The sequence below is a fragment of the Chelonoidis abingdonii genome, chromosome 8 (assembly GCF_003597395.2).
Source record: "Chelonoidis abingdonii isolate Lonesome George chromosome 8, CheloAbing_2.0, whole genome shotgun sequence".
NCBI classification, from domain to species: Eukaryota; Metazoa; Chordata; order Testudines; family Testudinidae; genus Chelonoidis; species Chelonoidis abingdonii.
The window spans coordinates 26,323,825-26,351,515 of NC_133776.1; the positions used below are offsets into that span (position 1 = coordinate 26,323,825).

General features: G+C 41.7%; 1 protein-coding gene across 2 annotated transcripts in view; it reads right to left on the reverse strand.

The window, feature by feature from the left end:
* The window catches only part of ARHGEF26 (Rho guanine nucleotide exchange factor 26), a 108,652-nt gene that overhangs the window by 72,212 nt on the left and 8,749 nt on the right, over positions 1–27,691 (reverse strand). For both annotated transcript variants that reach the window (XM_032787399.1, XM_032787398.1), the window contains exons 5-6: positions 21,124–21,180; positions 16,747–16,907 (exon numbers count right to left, since the gene is read on the reverse strand). In XM_032787399.1, the coding sequence (XP_032643290.1) occupies positions 16,747–16,907; positions 21,124–21,180 (218 nt within the window). The remainder of the gene's footprint in view (positions 1–16,746; positions 16,908–21,123; positions 21,181–27,691) is intronic.

A 27,691-nucleotide genomic window follows, 5' to 3' on the forward strand; every position in this document is an offset into this window, starting at 1 on the left:
CTCCAACCCATGCCCGAGCCCTGAGCCCCCTCCCAGAGCCAGGGCACCAAATCCCCTCCTTCACAAACTCCCTGACCCAGGCTCAGCCCGGAGCCCCCTCCACACTCTGAAAACCTCAGCCCAGCCCAGAGCCCACACCCTCGACCCACACCCCAACTCCCTGCCCAAGCCAGGTGAGAGAGAGTGAGCAACAGAGGGAGGGGGGATGGAGTGAGCAGGGCAGGACCTCTGAGAAGGGGCAGGGCAGGGGGCAGGGCAAGGATGTTTGGGTTTATGCGATTAGACATTTGGCAACCCTATGCTACCAGAATGAAGCACATAAGAGCCAGCAAAAAAAGCACTCTCAGTTGAAAGGATATGTATGTGTAACAAGCTTCCCAAAGATGGGATGAAATCAGTAGTCTGACTTTCTTTAGGAAATGCTGCAAAAACTTACTACTTGATAAAGCTTTTCCAACCATAACTAGAACAATAGTCATATAGTCGAACACCTCTCTATCCTATTCAATCACTCCCCACCCCAAAAAAGCTTACCTTACTCAGAGCTTTCTATATGCCAGAAAAGATGACAAATCAGAGACTCCATGAAGCCCACTGGGAATTTGGCTACTGGCATTCCGTTTTATATAGGAAAAACTTAGACCCTATGGCAATTTGAAAATGCTATGATAGACAGAAGTCTCATCAGTTTGCACAGAATAAAGTGTAATGTGGTAAGCTACCACTCTGGTGCTGAAAAATTCAGTACACACAGAGAACGCAGGTGCTAGAGAAAGCAATGTTACATGTGGTGCAAAGAATCACCATTTTCAGTTGAATTTAAGCGGCAGCTGGTATATTATTGTTATACTTCAAACAAGCAAATTAAAACATCCTTAATAATCATTCAGACCTGAAGGGATACTATGCTACAGACAACTGTATTCATTTAAACTTTCTGTCATACAAGTATACTGTGCATACTCTTAGCAAAAGGTCCTTACTTTCTTTCCTTACCTCCACTGTGCATTAAGGGAGAATTATGGGTTTCTCATACAGCTTGGTATCTCTCCGTTTTACTTCCAATACAGCAAGCTGCCCCTTGCAACTTATTGAGGGAGAAAAAGACACTGAAAATCAATACTCCTTCTCTTTGGCCAATTCTGGTGTCCCTTCGCTGACCACCAACATTTACTTTATTGAAGATGGCATTGCAAAACCAGAAAAAAAAAATCTTGTTTTTAAATGCAGCAGGATTTGTAACAAAATTTGCTGCTGAGATAGTTTTAAAACTGCATCTGTTACCATAAATTATTCCATTTTAACATTTTAGCACCCATGAATATCTCAGTTACTGTTATACTATTCAATTCACATTAGACAGCTGGATGTAAAAGTTTCAAGGTCAAGCAAATCTGAAATAGTCATAACTAATGTGGAGGTACACCAAAACAGCGTTTTATTCTGGTTACTGGGTGGCAAGTCCAACAATGCATTCAGTAATGTTGAATATTTGTTTTTAATTCCTTATTTTAAGAAGGTTGGGAATGAATCTTTAAATTATTATTGCTCAGAAAAAGAGTGAACTACTGACTAGTGGGGAGATTTTCAAAGATACTAAATGCAGTTAGGCAATTAATTCTCATTGGAAGTCAATGGAAATTAGAAACCTAACTACATTTGGTGCCTTTGAAAATCTCTCTCTGTATCAGCACATAAGGAAGCACTTGCATATTGCCCCACCCATCTCTAGCGGTGCACCTTTTAAGTAATTTTCCAACTTCGTCTTATGGGTTGGGGACTGAACTATACTTGCTCACCAAGTTCCATGGTGTTCCAAGAGAAAAGTTATCAGAAATAATTCCTAACATTACTAGGAGACATAACTTTTGGCTGGAATATTTTCAGTTTTATGGCTTGGATAACTCAGATTTCTGGGACTACTGCTGGTGCTAAACCTATTTGTTGATAAGTAAGTACAAAGAAATATAAGACTAATATGACCAGTCTTTTTAGAGGGCTCACATACAGAGGTGTTTTCTCATTGAGGGAGCTGTTGCAAAAAAGAAAAAAAAAAAAAAAAAGGCAGATTGGTAATTTACTGACATTATCAAAGATAAAAAGTTAGGTAATAAAGAATCAGGCAAGATAAGAACTATTAATTCACTTGGGAAAAACAGAAGACGACCTGAACTGAGCGTGATCCCTTCTAAACATACTTGATCCTAGAGGCAAAAGAAAACTGGGACATATAGAAGTCCTAGGCAACAGATCTGACAGAAAAGTGTAGAATACATCCACATGTATAAAAGGGAAGACTCTAAAGGGAGCTCCTATAGTGAAACTGTTCTCATAAATATGTGGTGCAATGAGTTACGTGCCATCTGTGTTGTATTTCTATAGGGAAGACACATTGATAGAATAGAATTCTCCAGAGTCATAAATCTTTCAGAAAGGAGCACAAATGGAGGGAATTCATTTGTTAGAATACTCTTAATAGAAGAATAACAGCACACAAAGAATACTGACAATCAAAACTGGAGTGAAGAAGCTTCTATAGATGGGTTGCTAGGTAATCAGATAAATTTCACTAATGCTCTGTTTTAGGTTTATCACATAATTGAAGCCAATTTATCTGAATAAGGAAAGAGCCAGAGGTAAAATACACAGAGATTTTAACAGTGGCTAGATTAATCTAAGAAAAGCTGCAAAGATTATTTCTGCAGTTTTAAAAAAAAGGGGAGGGGGGGAGGAGGCATTGAACAATCCTTACCTTGCAAGCACATCAGCCATACTGTTAGGCCTCAGTGATCACATACTTCAAAACTCAAATGTATTATGCTGGAGCAGTTAAGATTACATTTGCATTAACTCTGTTATTTCTTGACTTTGGGGTACTTAAAGGCTCTGGTGAAAACAGTTTTCTATAGAACATACATGTTATTTGAGAGAGACAAGATGTATGGACTAACTATTGAAAAAGCAGAATATAGAAACGGTATTATAGGAAAGACCAAATAAAGGGCTTTTATGGGAAACACCTATCAAGACAGTAACAAATATTTTCTCTAGCCATTCCTGTCTCCCCTAAATGTCTCTAAAGAGCACCAGTTGCCTCTAGTTTACATTAACTGTCTATCATTGCCCTAAATGCCACTTAGAAAATCATTCTTAGGAACTGAAAGTGTACTTTGTGCTGAATGGTTGACATAGTTATTAATACTGCAAATGCTAAAATTCATGTGCTGGCATCTGCAGAAATCCATGGACCATAGCTAGGAAATAGACACTGATACTCCGGAACTTGCTGCTCTAGAGCAGTAGTTTTCAAACTGGGGTACGCAAACTCTCATCGGGGGTACACAATGCATTTTATTTAGTAGGCGTGACAATTCAATCATAGCTATATTATGACACTATCTCAGATTGGGGTACGCAGTAGACTACATTATTTGGAAAGGAGTACGCAGCCTTAAAAAAAGCTGAAAACTACAGCTCTCGAGTAAAGTCTCTGGGTTCCTTGGAATCTTGTGACAGCCACAGAAGGTGCAAAATGCAGGATACAAGGGGACGCTGGGAAAAGCAAGGACTGCAAAGGGGAGATGCAGCTGTCAACTGCAATGCTGAGCCAAACTCTGCTGCAGATCTCTGCAGTTTTACTCTGTGTTTGGCCCAAATCTCCTACTCGGGAGTAATAGGGTACAGTCAACAAGTCAGCACAGTGCATGGGTCCACTGGCCACCAGCACTGCAGGTGCAATAGATTACAAGTAGTAAAACAACTCATGAGTTGTAATAGTAACAGCCATGAGTCAGCTGAGTAGGAGCTTCTCACACCTTGCTTCCAGATTACATGGGACGGTTTTGTCCCTCCCATCCCTGTTTCTCTACCCTCTTTCTCAAAGTCCATTCTCTCAGACCTAGTGCTGAGGAATTAGATTTTCCCTGACAGATTAACCCACTTTCAATATGAAAAATTGAAGTTCAAATCTTCAAACATAAATTTGTAATGCCAATACCTTGGTTTTACCTATCAGCATACTTCCAACTTGATTTAGAAGGAACACCTTGAGAGGTTAGAGAGTAGCTCATTCTCCATATGCATTCAGTTCAACACCTGGCCTGTTTCTGCAGAAATGGCTAAAAAAAGATGACAACTGGGATACAGACAACCCTCCATTATAAATTGGACTGAGACAACCAACTCATTTCAGGTCACTGTAGAGTTAGCAGATGGTAATTACTGTTAGTCACTGTTGTCTTAGACTGCACTCAAACTGGCGATCTAGAATTTGTGAAAAATTCTTTTATTACCATTCACCTGAGCCATCCAATGCCTAATAATTTTTAAAATGTTCTACTATACATTAATATATTACACAGAACCAGTGGGTGTTTTAGTGTCACAAAGAAAACTAAACTCCAAACAATTCAAAATTGAAGCATCACTTCTAAAGATAAAAAAGGATTAAATCCAGTGTGTCAGTTTGTACCATCTCAACAGTATGAGAATGAGAGAACATAACAGGAATGAATATTCACCAGCAGGAAGAGTGTTATATGGCAAAAGCAAAAAGTGCACAATATCAAGATATGGGCAAGCAGAGATACATTAGTCTGATTTACAAAGAAGTACTATGGAAAAGCCACCTGTTCCCAACACAGCTATATCTTCATGTATAGCTCATATGCAATACACACACACACACACAAAAACATAAGAATGGCAGTATTCTGAGTCAGACCAATGGTTAGTCTTTCGACAGAAGCCAGTGCCAGATGCTTCAGGAAACATAAGCTCCCAGCATGTGCTAGGTTCCTCACAAGCCACACACCTATGAAATCATTCGGCATTGCATAGTCTAAATAACTTTGTGAATCAATGTGTTTTCTATTTCTTTGTCTTTCTTCCCTATTAACGGTAACCTTTTGATGTTCTATATGTTTCTCAACATTTGTTGCACTAATGGGAGAAAAGGGAACACCACTGTAAAACTCCCAATAAGTCTTGTAAATTTGTTGTTTAGGGATGTCGGATAAACTGTTTTCAAAGATGCTTAAATAATTTCCTTTTGACTTTTCCTTTCCAAGACAGATTCTTGGGAAACCGACCCTTTTTGCTCAATGCATCGAAATTCAAGCTCTTTATTTTACTAGCAAAACTGATTTATTCTAAGGCTACACAAACAAGTATAAATCAGCCTATTACATATCCATTAGCTTCTCTCCCAAGATAGTCCACCTCTCAATGAATTTTGATAAAATTCATGTCTCAGAGGGGTAGCAGTGTTAGTCTGGATCTGTAAAAGCAGCAAAGAATCCTGTGGCACGTTATAGACTAATAGACATTTTGGAGCATGAGCTTTCGTGGGTGAATACCCACTTCATCAGATGCAGGTGCACCTGCATCTGATGAAGTGGGTATTCACCCACGAAAGCTCATGCTCCAAAACGTCTATTAGTCTATAAGGTGCCACAGGATTCTTTGCTGCTGATAAAATTCATGTGATTTTATACATACTGTATATGCTTTGTGAATAGACATACTTTTGAGACTTCAGCTTTTTGAAGTAATTTTGCAAAATACTTTATAGGTAAACATATGTCTGTACATACTGTACCCTACACAAATTATTCAAATCAACCCTTCTTTTTTGAGGAGAGAAATGTCAATAAGCTTCCATGTGCAGAGACGGACTTTGCTGTCTGTTTTCTACCTGTTACAAAGAGAGTTTTGTTCAATTAGGAATGGTCCTGTCATTTATTAGAAGCTTATCTTAACATTTCTGGGGAGCTTTTCCACTGAACATGCTCAAGGTCAAGATACCAGATATAAACTCCATGTAATCTCATTTAAAGTAGTATTTTTGTCAGTGCATTTGTTTTTCAGTAGCCACCTTCCTGTCTCAGAAGCCAACACACTGCAGATATTATCATAATATGCAATTTGAGACTGTTTTTTGGGGAGTGTTTTTTTTATTTATTTATTTAAGAGGAAGTTTGGTTAGAACACACCATGTAAAATAGGACATCTGTATGAAACTACTACATTTTCATACCTGGAGAATGTTTTTACATCACCTTTGAAGCTTTTTAAAAGGACATCAAACACTTTTGATGTACTAAGATAAAGGTTTTAGTTGCAAAATCTTTTTCCATGGGCTTGTTTGCACAGATGAAGCTGCAGAAAGCCAGTATTTCAAAGCACCTTGCTCACTATGATTTTACAGAATCCCATAATTTGGGAAATAAAATATGCTTTAAGTTCTAAGAAAGGAATAATTAATTCATTTTTCACTCCAAACTACAAAGAAAGTTCTTGAGCCACTAACCAGATTTTCCAGACAAGCAGAAGTAAAATTATAATGTTAGGCCAGTTTGTTATTTTTCCATTGTTTCCCCTCCCTTCCCCTAGCCAGTTACTTTGAAGACAATTATTTAAAGGAATTAGAAAGATTTCTCTAAAAACGCTAGTTTTCCTTCTACTACTTTAAAATTATCATTTAAAATGGTTTAAGTGAATTTAGTTATAAGAAAAGCTGATGATTAACACTGGATCCCAGTGTACACTTGATCACTGATATGCCACTATGCTGTGCCCTACAGGAATGATCCACAGGGAAGGAAAGTTTCTAGGCTAACTAAAGCGTTGAACAAAAACAGGGGCCAATTACTGCCTACTGCAAGTGTGTTTCTGTAACATGAACACCCGTGCATTAAGAACTAGACAGAGATAGCCAACATATTATTCTACCAAACAACTATCAGACAATATTGGTTTTCAGAATTGCTAATCTGGGGCCTTGCAGATCAGTTACCTATAGATGAAAGAGTCCATTATCAGCCATAAATGGTGGGCCATTTTTTCATTTGCCATGCCCTTACTAATAAAACTACTAACTCACTAGAATCAGTATTATTTAACAAGTGGAGTATAAAACAAAGTCACAAATGTGAGCGCACTCTAAGCCATTAGACTAAAAGACTTACTAGACAGGTTCTAATTCAGCCCAAAACATTCAATTTTTGTGGGCCAGATTTTCACATCCTTAGTCAGGATGTTCCTTACTTCTGTTGGCTCCATTGGGACTATTTGTGAAGTAAGGATATCAGAATCTAACCCTACGCAGCTTGGGACATGAAACTTTTAAATGTACTTGTGCCATTTACAACAAGTTGAGTAAAACTAAGATATCACTAGAAAAGAGATGCAATATCTGTGTTGTGCTTTATGGGGAAATTAATCCAAACACTGAAGTGTACAGACACATTCCAATCAAATAGTTATTAAGCTTATCGCAGCAGCATACTTTCTCAAATCATTTTGTCCACTCATGTCTTATATTTAAGCCAAAATCCAGATTGTGCTTGATGTATACATTAGCCATTTCCAGTTTCAAATTTTGAGAAATAAAATCATACTACATCACAACCTTGGGGGATATGAAACTATACTACCACACAAGGGACATAAAATTCACTGGGATACTTGAAATAAATGGGAAGCAGGAGGTGAGGTCAATGGGGCTAGGAGCCTGCAGTCCTGGGTCCCCCCTCACTCACCGCAGCTGGGGGCTCGCTGCTCCTCAGCCTGACCAGCTCCAGTTCATGCTGTCTCTGTCTCTCTTCATCCTGCCTCTGTTTTTTGCAATCTTCCAACTCTCTCCGTTTTAGCTCTCTCCCTCATTCCAGCCGCTTCCGCTCAGGGCTGTCCCTAGGATTTATGGTGCCCTAGGCGAGAATATTAAACTGGTGCCCCTGTGCCTGATCTGCTCTTAGCAACACAAATATAAGCACACAGTACTGGAAAATTTGCCACATTCACATTATTAAAACCAGTTTAACTTAATTAAGCTCACTGTAATGCTGATGCACTAGCACTAAAGAAGTAGCACTATAGAAAAAATTCTGATTTGACAGAATGATGCAAATATAATTTTTTTAATTTGTCAAACTTTTATTGGAAATTTATATCAAGAGGTATCGAAACAAAGATTTGTTTTTAATTAAAAGCAATCTTTCTGGCTTTTTTGGCTGCAAAATCAGTAATAATATCATCGTATGACACAGACAAAGTCGTGTCTTGTTCGATTGCAAGAATAGCAAGACCAGTTAAGCGTTCCTGACTCATTGTAGGGCGGAGATAGTTTTTAATGAGCTTTAGTTTTGAAAAATTCCGTTCTGCTTATGCTAGTGTTACAGGAATTGTCAGTAGAATAGGAGTGGCAACGTACACTCAGTAGAATGTACACTCAGTAGAATGTAGAATTAGAAGTAGAAGTGGAATTGGAATGTACACTCAGTACAATACGAGTGGCAAAGTCCTGGCCACTGGTCCTGCTCAGGCAACTGCCAGCTGAGTAAATGAAACCCCAGACCGGCAGCAGGCTGAGTGGGGCTGATGACTGGAACCCTAGACAAGGATCCCAGGCCCTGCTCAGCCCGCTGTTGGTCTGGGGTTCTGACCACCAACTCCTGTCAGCCAGGATCCTGGCCGCCAACCCCCCTCAGCCCGCTACCAGCCTGGGATTCTGCTCACCCAGGCTGGCAGGAGGCAGAGTGGGGCCGGAGGCTGGGCTCCTGACTGGCAAGGGCCAGCAGCCAGAACCCCGGAGTAGCAGTAGGCTGAGTGCTGCTGGCACCCCCAGACTGGCAGCAGACTGAGCCACTCAACCCCCCACTGGCCCTGCTCAGCCCACCACCAGCCCACTCAGCCCGCTGCCGGCTGAGTGAATGGAACCCCAGACTGACAGCACGTTGAGTGGTTCAGCCGGCCTGCTCAGCCCGCTGCCAGCCTGGCATTCCTTGGGGGTCCCCAGGCCAGCAGCAGGTGCTGAGTGGGGCCGGCGGCCGGTATCCAGCTGGCAATAGGGCAGCAGCCGGAACCCCAGAGCAGTGATGGGCTGAGCCGCTCAGCCTGCCGCTGCATACCATCAAAAATCAGCTCACCTGCCACCTTTGGCACGTGTGCCGTAGGTTGCCGACCCCTGCTTTATACACTTGTAAGGAGATGAGCATATTACAGTTGTTGGAGGGCTCTTATCAGGAGTAACAGGCTATAGGAAAGTCAGTCAACATTTTTGTTTCTCTGATGAAAAAACTGGCCCACTCCCTGCCTCAAACCAAACCTGTCACTAATAATTGTCAACAACTTAATTTTCTGTTTTTGGCTAAGATATTGATTTTTTAAAAAAAAATATTGAAATTGGATTCAGGATTGTTAGCAAGAATTTTTTGGCAAACAAAGTTGTTAAATGACAATCTAAATGGCAACACAGTACTGCTTTCATGCTTGGCTCACCCCCAGCCTGCTGGTCCAACAGCTGCAGTAGACCCCAAAATCCACCTCTTGGGTGCAGAGTGGCAACAGCAGCAGCAAACCCTCAGGTCCAATCACACGCCAATGGGCACCACCACCAGCCTTACGGACCATGGTGAATTTAGCACAGCATCTGATCTCAGACAGGTCACCCGGAGCCACAGCAGCTCATCCTGCCCTGTGCAGCTCCCCCTGGATGAGATGGATCGCTGGCAGCTGCCAGCCCAGGGGAGAGGCGCTCCCCAGCTAGGGTGACCAGATCCAGATGTCCTGATTTTATAGGGCCAGTCCCCAATGTTTGGCTTTGTCTTATATAGGCACCAATTACCCCCACCTAAAGTGACCAGACAGCAAGTATGAAAAATCAGGACAGCGGTGGGAGTGGGGGTAAAAGGAGCCAATATAAGAAAAAGACCCCAAAATTGGGACTGGTCCTATAAAATAGGGATATCTGCTCACCTACCACAATCCCCTATCCTAATTTTTCACACATCTGGCTAACCCCAACCCAGCCCTGTGCAACATTCCGATCCTGGCTCGCTGCCGAGGAAGTGAGTTACTTTCACTTTCATTCCTCAGCAGGCAGCCAGCCAGCCTCCCCTCCCCACCCCAGCACCTCACCCAACCCAGCCCTGACGGAGGGGAGGGAGAAGAGAGAAAGGGATGCTCCTGGGGAGGAGGGAGAAAGGAGGGGGTGCTCCGTGGGGGGGGGGGAGAAGAATGGATGTTATGGGGGACAACAAAGGATTCTGGTTCCAGAGCCACAGAGCCTGCTTCACCTCACCTCAGCATGGGGGAAAGAGTCACACTCACAGGTGAGCTCCTTCACCAACCCCTACCCCCAACCCCTCCCCTTCCCAGAGACCCCAGCAGCAAATCTCCTCCCTCAGACTGTGCAGAATTCTGCTCTCTCTAGGACCCAGCAGCCCTGCTCTTACATGCTCCACTGCTTCCCGTCTGTCTGGGCTCCTGGCAGAGTGGTGCCCTCAGGCAGACTGGGGCCCTACGCGGCTGCCTATGGCTAAGGACAGCCCTGCTTCCGCTTCATGGATGCTGAGCTTCGCCGGGAGGATCCCCTGCTGGCCGGGGGTGTGACGGTGCCCTCGGTATTCGCTGGGCTCATCCCCGCCCTTTCCCTAAGCATAGGAAGGAGGGGTCTCAGGAAGCCCTCAGCAGCCGGCTAACCACTCCCATCTGGGAAAGACACTGGTGCCTGTGCTGTATCTGCCAGGCTGCTTCCCTCAGAGACAGGGATCAGTTCATTTGAGCAATCAGCTGCTCTTTGGTGAACTTACCACTGCGCAGCCCCCTCTGCTTGCACAGCTCCACCAGGTCGCTCTTAAGCCACTTAGCGTACATCTTCCTACTCAAAGGCCTGGATGCTCACCGCTCCCCCCAGTTTCCAGGGAGACCCCTAGTGTTCCAGCCCTTCTCGAGGTCACCACCTCTCTGCCAGGGTCAAGCAGCAGACTCTTCTACCCCTGAGTCTGCTCGCTGCAATCCCCTGGGGAACCCTGTTACTGCAAAAGTCCTTCTCTCTGGTCACACGCTCCCCAGGGTTAATTGACCTCTGAACCATCTCTCTTGGACTCTTCAGCACAACTGGTCCCTGTCAATCCTCTTTCATTTTACTGCTCCCTAGTCACTTACTGCAGGAAGCGCCATCCATGGGGTGCAGTAGATCCCATCACTAACACCAGTTGTCATGGAGTGTGGGAGAGACAAGGCCCTGCACCCCCGGCTTCCTGTAATTCACCATGACTCTCAGCCAGCCAGTAAAACAGAGGTTTATTTAGATGACAGGAACACAGTCCAAAACAGGTCTTGCTGGTAAAGACAACAGGACCCCCTTTAGTTAGGTCCATCTGGGGGCCCCAGGGAGGCCACAGCCTGGTTGGGAAGCCCAAGCCCCGTTGGGGCGCCCCTCTCCATTTCCCAGCCAGCTCCAAACTGAAACTCCCTCCAGTTGTCTCACTCTGCCTCCCCGCGGCTCCTCCCCAACCCTTTGTATCCTTTGTCGTTTCCCCGGGCAGAGGTGTTACCTGGCCTCCAGCCCCCCTCCTGGGTTCTCATGTTACATGCTCAGCTATCCTCTCTTCCCCAAAGCAGACAGTTCCAGCAAAACTCCCCTGCAGTCTTCCCAGGTCAATACTCCCCACTCAGCATTCAAAGAACACATCAAGAACATTCCCACTTCATCATACATACACACTCCATGAAAAAAATTACATGCTGACATTTTTAGAGTACAAGAAAATGACTGAAAAAAAAAAAGTCTTAATACAAATACAAATAAAAGTTAGAACAGCTGGCCAAAAAAGAAATAAAATTAGACTTTACAACGTCAGCAACCATTTAAAGATCTGCAAACACATCCTTTTCATATGAGCTCCGCTTATCTAGCACTTCTCTCTCTCTCTGGTGACTGTCTATCCAAGATAGATTCTTTCCAAAGACAATGCAGCTTTCTGTAGACAGGTGCTATGGCATACACAGACACTGTTCAAGAACAGTAGGGTGACTATGTACTTTTCCAAAAAGATAACCACGTGAAATGGAATGTTGTACAATGAGCATTCAACAAAAGGTAAACAGTGAGTCACTGACTAAAGAATGCATTTGCAAGAGCCAGTATTTGAGGACAAATATTAAACTGTTGCTGAATTCAGGACGGTTCAATAGACTCATTAAGATTTAGTTTAAAAATCCTCAAAGACTAGATTCGGCTGTTTTATTTTCCACTTTTTGGTTATAAAAACTGTTTAATAATAAAAACAAATGTGTTTTAAATCCAACAGTTAAATTTAAGAGTACATTAACTTATATTTTCAATTCCCCCCCCCCCCCATTTCTGGGCATCCATCACCACCTTCCTAATTAGAGTGTGTTAAAACAGTGTTTCGTGTTCTCCTGAATTTGAAGTGAACTGATAAGCAATATGTTTTGGCATACTTCCTTGGAAATAGTAGACAATTCTTCAACTGTCCAGAACTGGAAGTTGTAATGGATGTAGACAAGGCACCTGTAACTGTACTGGATAGTGCAGACCACTGTACCCAAGAGATGCAGTGTTCTAACATATTTAGACATATTTATATGCTCCTCCCCTCCAACTACTGTATGTCAGTTTCCCAAATTGATTGACAACTGGCATTTAGTGAAGAATATGTTCTATAAAATCTAAATAATTGTCAAGATGCACTTCTGACCAGTTCCATTCAAGCATTTTCTCATCTAGTCACTACAGCCACAAAAGCAAACAATTCTCTGCTGTTTATTTTGCAAGTACTATGGTGAGGAAAGCATTAGAAAAAGTTAACAAGAACAAAGGTCTCTCTCAGAATAAGAGCCTGTTCAAGATACAGCCTAAGTCCTGCAAATATTATGGTAGGATCCTGACAATACAAGATCAACAATCTCAAGAAGCTGCACATCAAGAATATATAGAAAATACAAACCAAATCATGGGACTGCTTCACTAAAGGAGTCACTCTCTAATATAGATTTTTTTAAAAGTTAGAATTTCCGACTGGTAAAATCCAACCTATGGAAGTTAGGGTGACAGTCACGAAACATGGTTCCTCTGGCTTGAAAGCAGAGGGCTCAATCTTCAAGAGTTGCACTTTGCACATATTGAGAGAGGTGCCAGAACTGACATTATGCCACTTGCCCATCTCCACCCAATCTTGGTCCAGCCAGAGGCCCATTGCACTGGCTTTCACCAGCCCCCAAGGGGCCATTATTCCAGGTAAAGATTGCTATAGTAGCCCAAAGGAGGCAGGATCTGTTTCAGTTTCTCCTTCAATTAAAGCAAGCAGCAACCAGATTTGCTGGTTTGAATAACAAAGTCCATTTAACCCAGGGTTCTCAAACACACAGCCTGCGAGATCCTCGCAGCCCCCCTGCCCTCCTCCAGCATTTACCTAGAGCAGTTCCAGCCCAATGCACACCAGGGGCAGGGCAGGCTCCCTCCCTGCCTGTCTGCCTGCCCTGCCCCAGCACCGCTCCGGGAAGCGGAGGCAACCTGTGGGAGAAGGGGCGCAGGGGTGTGTGTTGATGTCGCTTCAGGCACCGCCCCCAGCAGCTCTCATTGGCCGCAGTTCCCCGTTCCCGGCCAACGGGAGATGCTGGGGGTGGTGACTGAAGCAACAGCAACACACACATCTCATGCCCCTGCTCTCCACATTCTAGCCACTTCCTGGAGCAGCATGGGGGCAGGACAGGCAGGCAGGGAACCAGCCCGCCCCCCAAACCCCTCCTGCAGTCAAACCCCCCCTGCCCCGACCCCCTGCCGCACCCAACTCACTGCCTGAGCCCCCTGCCACACCCCTCCTGCACCGATATCCCCTGCTACACTCTCCTTGCACCACCAAACCCCCTGCCCGTGACCCCCTTGCCGCACCTCTCATCCCCTTCTGCACCTCACACCAATCCTGCCCTAATGCCCGGTTCACAACCACACCCTCCTGCCCTTGGCAGGGAGGGACAAGTTGGGGTTAGGATTCGGGGAAGAGTGGGAAATGGGGGCAGGAAGGGTGGGAGAGCGGGTCAGCAGGGTTAGTGGAGGGTGGATGGGGGAGGAGCAGGAAGCGTGGTGTGTCGAGTTAATGTGCCCACGGGCCAACGATACTAGTCTCATGTGCTTCGGGTCATTTGCGTTTGGGCCGCTGAATTTAACCCATGGAAAGTTGTGGAATCCTGAAAAAAATGGAAATAGGCTCTGGATGTTGTCAAAAAAACATTTTTTTTTTTAAAACCATCATTTTTTTTAGCAGAAACTGCTGAGCTTCAGATTCATTTTGCAAAAATATCTTGACACCAGTCAGCTTCACTGACTAACCAAAGACTGTGAATGGCTTGCAATTACAGAACCAGTTTCTCCTCCCTTGGTTTTCACACCTCGACTGCTACGAACAGGGCCTCACCTCCCTGACTGAACTAACCTCGTTAATCTCTAGCTTGCTTGCTAGCATATATATACCTGCCCCTGGAAATTTCCACTACCTGCGTCTGACGAAGTGGGTATTCACCCACGAAAGCTCACGCTCCAAAACCTCTGTTAGTCTATAAGGTGCCACAGGATTCTCTGCTGCTTTCACAGTTTTTTTTAGTTACCCATCTGATGCTTGTTTCCACTGATAGCTTCACCCTAGATAGCATCCCAAATGTTTAATGTATTAAAGAAAAAAATGGCACTAACAAGATGCAATTACACATAAGGTTATCCCATGACTTCTTACTACTGTAATTCACAACTTCTCTTTCCCCCCTTCTTCACTCTCCATTACGGTCATCCCTTCTATCCTAGTTCAGATTAAAAATTCCATGAGGCTTGGAATTATTTTAGTTGTCTGTAACGCACCATGCACACCTATGATATTGTCTATAACAACTAAACTCTACTTTAAAAACGGAAGGAATATGGTCAGATTATTTCTGCAAAAAGGTTTCCTGTTAGGAGAGACATCAAGAATTGAAAATGACATTTGATATCCCACAAATGAAGAATCTAAGTCCCTAATTCTGCATACTTTATGTGCTTAACTTTATACACTGCAAGTAGTTCAGTGAAGTCAGTGGGGAAGATCTCAAAAGGACAGCAAGTAGGAACAGTATTCAAAAATCTTCTTCTTTTCCCTTCAAATGCTATGACCTTCCAGGAATAGAAAGAGGTCTTTTTTCTCTTATCACTTCATTCCAGTATAATATCAGGCAGTGATTAGTTGTAAAGGAATACTACAGCCCAGGTTATAACTCTGAGCTTCTACCATGGAAAACTAAGGGCATAATCCTGAGAAGTGCTAAGTATCTTCAACTCTCACTGAAGTTAACAGGAGCTGAAGGCACTCAGCATCTTATAAGGTTAGGCCCTAAATGGGAGTTTAATTGTTATTTAAAGCTGTATCCTTCTTACAGAATGTTTTTCCTCTTCTTATACTGTTCATTCTATCACAATACTTTTCTCTTTAGTATCACGTTATTTCCTTCAAATTTATTGAAAAAAAGTTAATACAGAATCAAGTTTTAAAACTGATCTCTAGTATTTGCATTTAACGTTAATTTCCAAAAAGCTGTAGCTGGATATAAAAATATTTATAATTTATCTGGACATCGATTTGGTAAAAAGAATTAGACAGAAAGAGTCAAAACTCCAAAAACTTGTCTGGATGAAAACCAGATTTGAGGATATGGTGCTTGGACAGAAATAAAAAAAGTGAAAAGAGAGTCTGACAGAAATTCTACACTTTATTCAGAAGAGCCTACTTGATTTCAGAGCTTTAGGTACAAAAGGAAAGAGTAATTATATTGAATTTCAAGTTGCATAATGAAGCTAATTTACCTGTAGCATATTGGTTTTTAAATTCTGACACATAATACATGCCCCAAACCATGTAAACAATGCAAAAAATAAAATGTATTGTTTAATAGAAAAAAAGAGATAGCTATGCATTCATTTCCAACTGCATAGTACACTGTTTTGTCATCAATTTTCTTGGCAACCTCAAAACAAAGGGACTAATTTGGTACTGATTTCATTCCATTCCATGCAGGACTGGGATTAATGAGCACAAAATTTGGACCAAGAACTAAAGAATGAACAAACAATCTCCCTCCTCCTCCACTCAAACACACACATTTGTATGTGTACTATACAAGCAAGATAAATATGGAAGTTGTTTCTGCAGCACCTCTTCAACTCATGGAAAAAGAAATCACTCAAATATTTGTCTGCTGTTTTGGTTTGACTTAATTACACTCATGCTATTTCTTATTTCACATTACTAAGTACTTCAAAAGTTTTATCTCCTGTTTAAAAAACAAGAATGCTTATTTAATATCTTAAAATATTCAAGAAGATTAACCCCTGTTTTGACGTCTTCCCAAAATGATTTCCATTAACTTTTAATGTATTATTTAGCAGCTCATTTTTCCTCTTGGCATACAATTACAGTCAAGCAACAATAAATCTGTTGCTAATAACTGGTGACACACCATAATTCGACAACACCTATTATGGAATCCATCTTCTCAAACATATTTTGTTGTTTTTAAACAATGAACAACTTCACTTCCTTGTCAATCATTAAAAAGGTAATTGAGGTACCACAATTTTAGGCTTTAGTTATTGTATTCTACTTATTCTGAACTGCTGCAAAATGTATTTTACTACTTTAAAATATGACGGGATCATCTATCATTTGAATTCATTAGTCTTTTTTTCTTTTTAAAGTATAAAATGTCAACCTTTTGTATTTGTCACTGGAGACCATTTGGTTTTAATGAAAAATAGATTTGTTTTTTCTTGCTATCATCACAAAATCAAGTAAAGATGCTTCCTACTAAAGTCATGAAATATAATGCACATAGTAATTTATTTCTGCTGGTAACAACCACTCTCAGAATTTCATGAAAATAAAGAAAGGGTTTTGTCCTTTACAATACACTTACTTTTTGCTCGCTTCACAGACATCAGCAATATTGGAGAAAAGATGGTGGTTTTCTGTTTTGGTCATTGTTAAACTCAGTTCTTTGGAATTTTTAAACATCCGGATCAGAATCTCCAAGCTCAGCAAGTATGAATGTTCAGATGATATTACTTCAAATATAGCCTGCACGGTAGAAAAAACAGACTTACAATCAACTGTTTTGTTTTGGATGAGTTATGGTGTAAATTACAACAGAATAATTTATCATCCAGACTAAGTCTGCCAATAAAAGTTTAACAGTAGTCACAAAATTTACTTTTAGATGCAAAGTGAAGTACTGCAAAGAAAAAAAGATAAGATGCAGCCTTTTGAAATCTGACTAATAGTCAAGGGTATGTCTATACTGCAGGGCTGGCCTTACCATGAGGCCACCTAAGGTGCCAGACTGTGCGGGGGGCACAACTAGGACCCAGAGTGTAGAAAATTGTGTCTGCTGCTGGTGCACATGTATTCTCTCTGCTCTAGATGCACAGCAATGGTGGAGGGCTGTGCTGGAGGAAGGAGGGCACAAAAGACAAAACAGGCAGGCCCTCTGCTGGAAGCCGCATGCTCCTACTACACCCCGCCCCAGGAGAGGAGCAGCAAAAGTGCCTCCTCCAGGCCTGTCTTGAGAAGCTGCATGGAAGCAGCCAATTGCTGCTTTATTCCAGTGGGTTCAGATAAAAGGAGTCTTAGTAGGTCAGGTCCTGGCTGGGAGCTCCTCTCTGGCCACAGGAGCATGACCAGCTGCATTTGCTTAAACTGGGAAAGAGAGGACCTGAGAACTTTAACCCTGACTAATTCAAGGAAACAGTACATGACTTCTCTTTATAGGGCCCTGAGCTGGGACCCAGAGTAGTGGGCAGGCCTAGGTTCCCCCACTGGTCACTGACAAAGCAGCCTAAGCCCTAAGAAAGGGACCAGGTGCATTCAGGAGTTTGAGCGAAGAACTGGATTTAAAGGGCCCAGGGCCAGAGCTGCAGACCCTGGTGAGGGCAGATGGACAATTTTTGTTGGGGTAGCAGGGTTCAGAAGGGGTTTGTTTGGACTGTGAGACCCAGCTGGAGAGCAGAGCCATTGAAGACCCACCAAACAAGGTTCACAACCTACAGGGGCTGCCAAGAGCAGGCAAGGCCTGCAGTATTTCATGCAGCAGGAGGCACTCAAGAGGTAAGTGTCTTATTACACCTCTCTAAAGACTTTGCTGTGCAAAGAGAAGGAGCCAACTCCAAGGGAAATCTGTAGGGTTACCAGAGACATCAGAAACAGCTAGCCACTCTCAGTTCCCTCCACAAGATACCTGTATAGCCAGCAGACTCAGAACAAAAAAGGATATGACCAGGAACATATCAGGAGCCATATAACAGCTGCATTGAACAGCATGGTCCTTGTAAAAGTGCATGTCTTAGTACAGGGAGAGGTATAAAGTTAATAACACTTAAAAAACAATATTATCCCTGACTGATGTATCCCTCGGCCTCAGAGATCTACAGAACATAGCCAGATGCTAGCCAGCCTCAGGCAGCAAAGCTGCCTAGTGAGCTATACAGGAACTCCTCACTTAACATTGTAGTTATATTCCTGAAAAATGCGACTTTAAGCGAAACAATGTTAAGCGAATCCAATTTCCCCATAAGAATTAATGTAAATGAGGGGGTTAGGTTCCAGGGAATTGTTCTTCACTCGACAAAAAACATATATATACACACACACACACACACACACACACACACACGTAAATAAATAATCAGTCACACACATGCACAGTATAAGTTTCAAACAAACAATTTAACACTGGTACAGTGATGATGATTGCGAAGCTTGGTTGAGGTGGAGGAGTCAGCGGGTGGGATATTTCCCAGGGAATGCTTTACTGCTAAATGAACTAGCAATTGACTGAGCCCTCTAGGCTTAACTCTCACAACACTCTACAAGGCAGCAGGAAAGGAGGGAGGGCAGACAGAGACACACACTCTGTGTGTGAGAGAAAATAAGGTGCATTTCCCCTTTAAGTAGCTGACCCCAGGCTTAAGTACACTGCCTTGTTAATTAAATCAGCTTGCTGAGACCTGAGACAGCTGCCTGCTCTATGGAAGACGGGGTGCAGGAGCAGGGGGGAGGGGGAGACACCCCGACATTAGCCCCCCTTTTCCCTCCTCCCACCGTACAGCAAGCAAGAGTCTCTGGGAGCAGCTCCAAGGCAGAGGGCAGGAGCAGCACATGGCAGTGGGGGGAGGGACAGCTAACGCATAGGGAACTTAGGGGAGTAGGGAGCTAATAGGAGGCTGCTGGTCCACCCTGGTTCCAACCACTCACCAGCTAGCTGCAACGGGCTGCTCTTCCTGCAAGCAGTGGACAAAACAGGCGGCTGGCGACATTAGAAGGGAGCATTTCACAACTTTAAACGAGCATGTTCCCTAATTGATCAGCAACTTAACATTGAAACAACATTAACCGGGACGACTTTAAGTGAGGAGTTCCTGTACTTATATGGCAAAGGTTGTCTGAACACAGCATTCTGGCCATTTTCCTTTGCTCACCACAGGTATTTCTAACTTCACCCTAGCTATACTTCATATCCTCCAGCTGCACTCACCAGGACAGGAGTTGCCTAAAGAGAGCTGCAGAGTTCCATGACTAATTTGTTCTGATCTGGGCATTTTTGTACATAGGGGAATACACAAGCCCAGCCTTCACTGTATTATTGAGGAGCTTCTTTGTTTCTGATTTTTATGAGAGCCCTCATTGCCTTCTTCCAGTTTGAGAACTGGAAGGCCATACTAGTGTGTTTGAAAGTCAGAACTAAAGCCAATTTGCTATTAATGCAAAGGACAAACAAGTTTTGGTATAATATCACTTTATACCCCAAACACTTAGCATAACAGAACAAATCAAGATAATCTTAGCTCGCATATAGAGTAATAACAGTAAACAGAAATGGAGAGAGAAAGACTGGGATCATATTTACCAATTACCACTTTATAGTCCACTTAGGAGACTTTCTATGAAAGAGTCTGAAAGACTTGACTTGCATTGCATCAGCATGAGCAGATGTCTCTATCGCAATAGCTAATGAGTGCTTCATGAAAATATTAACAGACAGGTGTGAACTGCAGATTTGTGTAGTCTGCAGAAGTACATGAATTCAAGATTAAAATGATGATAGTTTAAAGGGAAGAGAATGTATTAAAAAGTATTACTATTTAGAGCATCATAATTATAGAAGTATTTCCTTTTGACACAATATACACAAAAACTTAGCATGTTAACTTAAACCACAGTTATAGGTGGTGCCTCAGTTTAAAATCTTGTTCCTCTTAAACCCCATCCAACAGTAGCAAACAAATAAATTTTTCTAAAGTTTCCATATTGATGGTGTGTTACGGAAATTTATCTAACAAATAGGCTTTTAAGTTTAACCTATACACATAATAAGAATGTTGTACAAACACCAACTGCAGGCATAGCTGCATCCTATGATTACTTCTTTTTCATTCCTGTAAAAGCTGCCTCTACTGAAACACTAGCACTAAAACACAAAAACCTGAGGCTTGCAAGACATCTTTTGGCTAAATGTAAAGGCTCTAAACCTGAAAGGCATGAAGGACTTGCTCTCTCTGAGGAGGTATACGTAGATCTGACTTCAGGGAAGCTGGAGTGATGGCTCCTGAGGAATTCTAAGGGATGAAAGGGAGGCCCCTCTCCCAGGCAGATGACAACAGGCAGAAAGAGAATCCCTGGCTTGTTCAGTGACATGTCATGTCTCTTGGGATTTTCCACATCCATAAATAACAAAATACATCAAAATCCTCCAGAGAGCAGACACGAAATCCAAGGGGATGGGGGACTTGCAGAGAAGGAGACTGTTATAAATCTTGTGTACACAATCTAGAGATAATGGCCTATGTTCTCTGCTAGAGGGTGGGAGGGATAGCACACAAGGCGCTAGCTGCAGCTCTGATTCTGGAGCTGGTTCCATGCTTGCCCCAGTATAGTGCAGAGGGGCTGATTGGTAATGACCTCTAAGGAGTCATCCATCAGTTAGAGTTCACTGGAGTACAGCCTGCCTCCACCACACCACCAACAAGAGCACACAGGGGGTCGTCCCAGCTACCCAAGCTGGAGACTCACGAGCTAGGGAGATCCAGTTGGTTTCACTGTCCCCTGGTGCTGACAAAGGAGACACAGAGAGGGAGAAAATCCAGCCCATTTTACAGAGCAGCAGAGAATGGAATTAGGAGGTAATTAAAGTTCTCCCCCTTATGGACAGGTACATAAAGGAAGTGCACAAAATATCAAATCAGGCATGCTGTATATTACTAAATAATCAACAATTAAAAATTTATGACTTAAAGAATACCTCTTGCCTCTTTCTTTCCTCCTGACTGATCGTCTGAGACAGTCCATTCTTTTTCACCTAAAAGACAAATTTTAATATTTAATATCCTTATGGAGAACAGTTTCTTTTACATTATACTATATCCAAGTAAACAAGGATTTCAAGTTTTGTGCTAAAAATTAAGTGGCAGATTTTGCACACACAAGTATTTGAGCACACAGATCTTTATTTTTGAAATTAAATAACTTAACTTGCATATACACAACATACCTGAATGCAATTTCTGAGGCCTACTTGAAAATTTGTCACTAAATATTTTCTCTCTCACCCAGGACGTTTTTAGAGAGAACGTTCATTGACTAAAATTTGAACCCAACATCACAAATTCACTTGAAGCAGACATTAAATTTATAATTTCGCCTGGTCTCACCTTCCCCACTCCTCCCCATCCTACTCCCCAGTCACTCAGTCTCAACTTCTGCCTATCGCGTCTAATTATGTCTCCCAACCCAGCCTCCCCCACTACATTCTATGCTTCACAGCCCCATCACAACCCTTTTAAGCTCTGCACCATCCATCTCCCTCCTCTCTTCAGTCTCCTTAATAGCCCACCAGTCTAATCTAAAGTTAAACCATCAGCAGCAGCCTTTTGTTCCTCTACCTCCCCCTCTGAAAGAATATGTAGAAAAGATGTAGGGGTGAAATGACCTACAAGGTGCTGAAAATCAGAGCGGGAGGTAGAATATCATTGGAATGGGGATGATATAACAAACAGTGATGTGCTTTTGTGCTGCATATATGCAATTTGGGTTCGTTATTTTAATGAGATAATGCATATTTGAATATGCAAACAGGGATATTTCATATCTGCAGTTTGCGTGTAAATCTCCAGGCTTGAGTCAGGAGAGGTTGGGGTTTTTTTTGCATGTTGCTATCTCAGGGAGTGGAAGAAGTAAGCAGAGAGTCTGAAAGCATTTCTATGCATGGACAACACTTTGCCATTGTCTTCTGGAGAAAGACATGGAAGGAGGCTAGAATGTGGAAGAAAGGAAACCAGATTTCTGTAGGACGACTACTGTGACAATAATAGTGGATGGTGAGGGGCAGATGCAATTCTGAGGGACAAAAGGAAAACCAGGTCTGATCATGTGACCAGATTTTGTGGGGCTCATGACGACTGTGGTTTGCAGCAAGGGATCAGATATTTGGATGGGAGTACTACTGGGACCAGACAAGAATTAGGTGTATAAATAGTGTGGGATGAGGTTGGACAGGAGGGTGTTATTCCAGTGCTCTGAAGTGTAAATTCCTCCAGTCTCAAGACCTGAAATTATAACCTTCTTCTATAAACTGTACTGACCCCAATGCCAGCATGTAGCTACTGGCTGGGTCCTCCTCTTTTCCAGCTAGGCATGCTCCCTGTCAGCCGTCTGCACCTGGGGACTCAAGACTGGGTCCTGGGGCTAGCAAGGAAGGCCAGATAACAGAGTGCACTTCAAATATTACCCACAGCTTCCTGTACTTCCACAGAAACGATCTGTTCTTAGTATTTGTAAAGTTCTATGAAGACAAAAAGTGTTTGTTATTATAAAGGGCTGTAGCTGAATGTTTCCCTCAACAAGCAGCTGGGGATCAGCTGTGAACATGAGAGTGCGCTATGCCTTACTAGTGAAATGGAATGTTTATGCTTTTTATTTTAATTAGCAACCATAAAGTGAATAAAACGAATCACTAGGAAAGGTGGTGCCACTTTTTCTTTTGATGCTGTGGAATATTTGCTAAAAATGTGCAGAGATAGGACGTCCCTATGAACGTGTACAAGAGATCTCTAATGCCTGTTAATACAAGTGACTACGTTTCCAGTGATGGTGCTATAGCATTTTCTGCATTAATTTTCCAAAATTTGCAGTTTTGTGTTATAATTATTTTGCTAAATATGGGTATATGAATACAAAGATAATTCCTCTTGTTGGCAAGTGGTTCAGTCCTGTGCACACAGAACTCAATGGCAGAACTTCTCTGACTTCATTGGGAGCAGGGCTGGGACCAAAATGAGTGCAGAACTACTTTCTGTACTCTCAGAAGGACAATACAGTTTCCACTTTGCAATGAGGCAGGGATGCTTTGGCAACAATAGGCTGAAAGCGATGGGGCCACTGAGACACTAACCAGTGATCCAATTGGCTGGCAGTCTCATGGGTTGGCATATCCATACAATTGTCTAGCTCACATTCTAGCACCATATCAGTTTCTGCTTCACTATATCTGCTGGAGGTGGTGTTTTAGGCTGTGCACTAGTCTGGGGAGCAGGACTTCCCCAGGTCATAGCCAGTTAAACACAGGAATAGCCAAAGTGGATCAGATCTGAGATCCATCTAGTCTAGTATCTTATCTCTCACAGAGGCCAGTATCAAATGCATCATAGGAAGGTATAAGAACCCTGCAGTAAGTAAATGTGGGATGTTTACCCCAGACATTAGGCCTCATCCTGTTCTCCTAATAGTTAAAGGTTGGCTTAAACCCTGAAGCATGAGGTTTAATATCTCTTCCAACATTTTTATCTTGAAAACAAATCTGGATATTCTTTATATCCACATAAATTAATCTTGTTATGTTTTTGGCCTCAATGATTTCCTCTAGCAAGACAGAATATGTATTTCCTTTTATCAATTTTGAATTAGCTACCTTTTAATTTAATTGAATGTCTCCTTGTTCAGACATAATGAAACAGGGAAATCGGAAGTTCCTGATCTACCTTTATATCATTCGTTATTTTATATCTTTTTTCCATGTCTCCTCTCATTAGTCTGCTGTCTAGAGTAAGCAATCACAGTCTTTTCATTCTCTTTTTTCCATGTCCCTGATCATTTCTTGTTGCCGTTCTCTGAGCCTCTCTAATTCTCCAATATCTTTTTCTGCAAAGTTCTAGTGTATGGGTAGAAGAGCGAGCAGAGTGATTAACAGTAAAAGGGCTGTAGCCTTAGGCAAAATAGTTAAATGATCAAATAACTGAATGAGGAAAATATTGGAAAGTAAAGCATAGAGAAGTGAGAAACAAACCTTTTTAATACACCGCATTAGCTGTAATTTTCTTTTATCATCATCGATATAGCAACTGCACCTACAATGGGCTGAAATGGCACTATCCAAAAGAATAGTGAAAGACAAACCTACCTAAAAAGAACTCAGAATCTAAAATGACAAACAACAAATGAAGGTCTGGGGCAAGGGAAGAGAGAGAACAGCCAAGCACTTTCTCAAACCAACCTTCTACTTCACTGTTAGTTAGATAATGTCTAATAGCCATCATCATGATAGAAGTGGGTCTAGAAAAGGAATTTGAACAAGACAAGATTTAAATGCCATGACATTTCAGAGCTTTAAAATATTCTTCAAAGCTCAATGTATAGTTGTGTAGCAAGAAGGTGGGAACACTAAAATCACTAATTATACCGTCCAGGAAGATTTTGCTTATAACTCCTAAATAACTGACTCATTACCTTCAGTTTCTTATTTGCTCTAATGAAAAGGCTGACAGCCCAAGCCTGCATAGCTGGTTTAGCCAAGTTCTGCATGTCTAAAGATACCTTTTCAGACATGCCAGATTCATTTTATTCTTCACTTTTTTATATGTTTATAGCTCAGATAATCTATTGCACTCACTTTATTTCCCTGCCTTCCTCACAGGTTGTGAAATTTACTAGTTTGACATGATTTACTGGACAATTTCGCATTTAGTTCTTTAATACATCACTGCACCAGCTAGCTTTGCCACAGAACTGAAAACATAGGCTCTCTGAGACCCAGCGTGTGTCATCTCACAGGAGCTATGCCTGGTTTTCAAAACCCTCTCTCTCTTACTCAGTACTCCCCTCCTTCCCTCATCCCCCCACTTACGAAATCAAGTCAAGAAGGGTAAGCAAACAACCTGGTACAAAGTCTGCTGTGCTGGGGGTGAAGGATGAAACATGTTATGTAAGATGCTCATTAATAACTACAAACATGGTATTTCAGCTCTAACTTAAATCAAACTTTTTTTATGCTATGTCTGGTGCCAGTACAAATTACCAATAAATGTTCAAAAGCAGTTATTTTGTAATAGGCAATACTCAATAATAGGTATCCAATAATGAAAAATAATACTTTAAAGAAGCTGGCTCACAGAACTAGAGAGAAAGAGGAGGCTTGGTTATCACACTAGCATGATGAATGTAACAAAGAAATAGGTGAACTCCTGCCTCCAGCCTCCTAGTAGTCTCATTATTTACACAAATGCAAAGATAAAACCCTAAAACACAGACATTTGTCTTTTGTTGAATAATATTCATTTGTTGCAAGAGATACTACTGTAAATAAAATTACTTTAAATTCTCAATTTGCTAAAGAAAAATATGGACCTGTGTTGTTGGAGTTTTCTTTAAGTACTAACAAAAAACTCTTATTGCATTGGCTGCATTTTAAATTGATCCATAAAGAAAGATTGTTACATTGCCAGTTAATGAAATCTGTGTGATAAGTCAGTCAAACTTCTAAGTACTTAAACAAGGTACTCTTATAATCACAAAGGCATCTATACAGCTGTCCATAGTACAAAACTAATGAAGACTTTAACCCATTATAACTAATGCACATAAGGGTAGAACTACTCCTATTACAGTACCTGGAATCGCAAAGGAGCCAACATTAGTAAGACAGCGCTTACGAAATTTACAGCCTAAGTAGGATTTTATTGAGTCTTAACAGCTAGTGCTTCAGGGTGTGAACAGCCAGCAGTTCAAGTTGTCAAGGCACAAAACTTGACCCGTTAACATCTGGCCTCTTTATTTTACATCCAAGCTAATCCTTTTTGACTCCATATATAGAAAAGATGTTGTTATAGCTTAAGAATGCAATGAACAAAACTTTCCCACTCCACAGATATCATCCAAAAGCCACAAAAACCAGCATTCAGAGGATTAAATAAGGTACAAAATCACGGAACGTCTAACTTTTTCTTATTCTCAACAGACATAAAAGTTGGAAAATCCTGAAGCTACCAATTTAGCATTATTGTTCCTTTGTTACCATATATTAACACCTCCACGAGGTTGCTAGTAATATCGTGGTGCTGACTTAAAGAGCTGAATCTTAGTTGGTTTCCTGTCACTTCTGAGGAAGAACTACTGTGCATGCTGAATGAAAGACTGCAGTAAGGATGGGTGTCCACTACCCTTCCTTGTCTAAGCACAGAATTTGCACTGGTTTAACTTACAACCGTTTAAAAATCATTTAAATCAGTGCCAAACCACTTTTATTTATAATGGCTTGTTTCAGTTTAACTTAAACCTTTGCTTAAAATATCCTAAAATTTGTTTCAAGCCAAGTTTGTATCAGTTTAAGAGTGGCCACATGTCCTTCTGCACTGATTTAACCTGTAGTTAAACTGCTGCAACTTTGCTTGTCTGTAACCCTCTAGGTTTGCCCAGAAACCAACCATGTGTGGGTGGAGACAGAAAGATCAGAGAAACTGTCCCTTCTCTGTATACATTTTGGAGTTACTCCTGGCAAATGAAAGGGAGTCAAAAAAAGACACCACCTGCCAAACAAAGTGAAAACGATACTGATTACTTCTGTTTACTAATTCACTTTAGAGTAGCAAAAAACAGGCTCTTACATAAGTAACAAACCTCTACCAATAGCTAAAGAAATCTGTTGAAAGTGAAGACAAGTTTTTCCTGCAGCCAATTCACTATATTCCTACAAAAAAGCAAACAGAAGGCTCCTCCAATAGCATAAGCCTTTCCTTTTTTATCAGTATAAGAAAATTTAGAATGCTCTCATTCTTTTGACAGACACAGCAAATGTTGCTGGCACTGAGAACACAGCCTCATCCTTTTGACAGGATCATAAAAAGGAAACTCTTCAATACTCATCCACTGAGTTTCTTCTGACTCCTACAAAAGCATGTGGAAAATTCATAGAAATGCCTATAAATATACTTAGATTGCAAGCTCTGTGGTGCAGAGACCATCTTTTTGTGTTGTGTTTATACAGCACCTAGCACAATGGGGTCCTGGGTCCATAACTAGAGCTCTTAAGTACTATTACAATACAAACAACAAATAATAATTTTTTGCTCTCCATCTTCCTCTGCATAAGAGGTGCAAAACTACTATGTGCATTAGAAAGACTAGTTTGGCAATCTCACAAGACGTGAGACTGTGAAACTATCCCTGTGGCTGGTGGTTAGATTTCCCAGGTTTACCATCCACATTTGCTCCTTTCATATTTCATTATTATTCATGAACTCTTTGATCGCTATTTTTGATGCACCAAATATATATGCAGAAGCAAAGAAATGCAGCAAAATAAACAACATTTAGCAAAAAGTCACCACATTACATACAGCACACTGAAATGCAGCCTCTTTGGGAAAGGGAGGGGGGTTGTAAAGTGTCATGCACATGTGGGGGAAGGGCAATGTTGACTAAATGCATTCAGGCAAACCTCTAGTCTTATGAAAAGTCTCATGGGAACTGAAGAGCTTTACTGCAGTCACCAGAAAAGCCTAGGATCACATACAAAAAGCACATGTAACTGAGCACCAAAT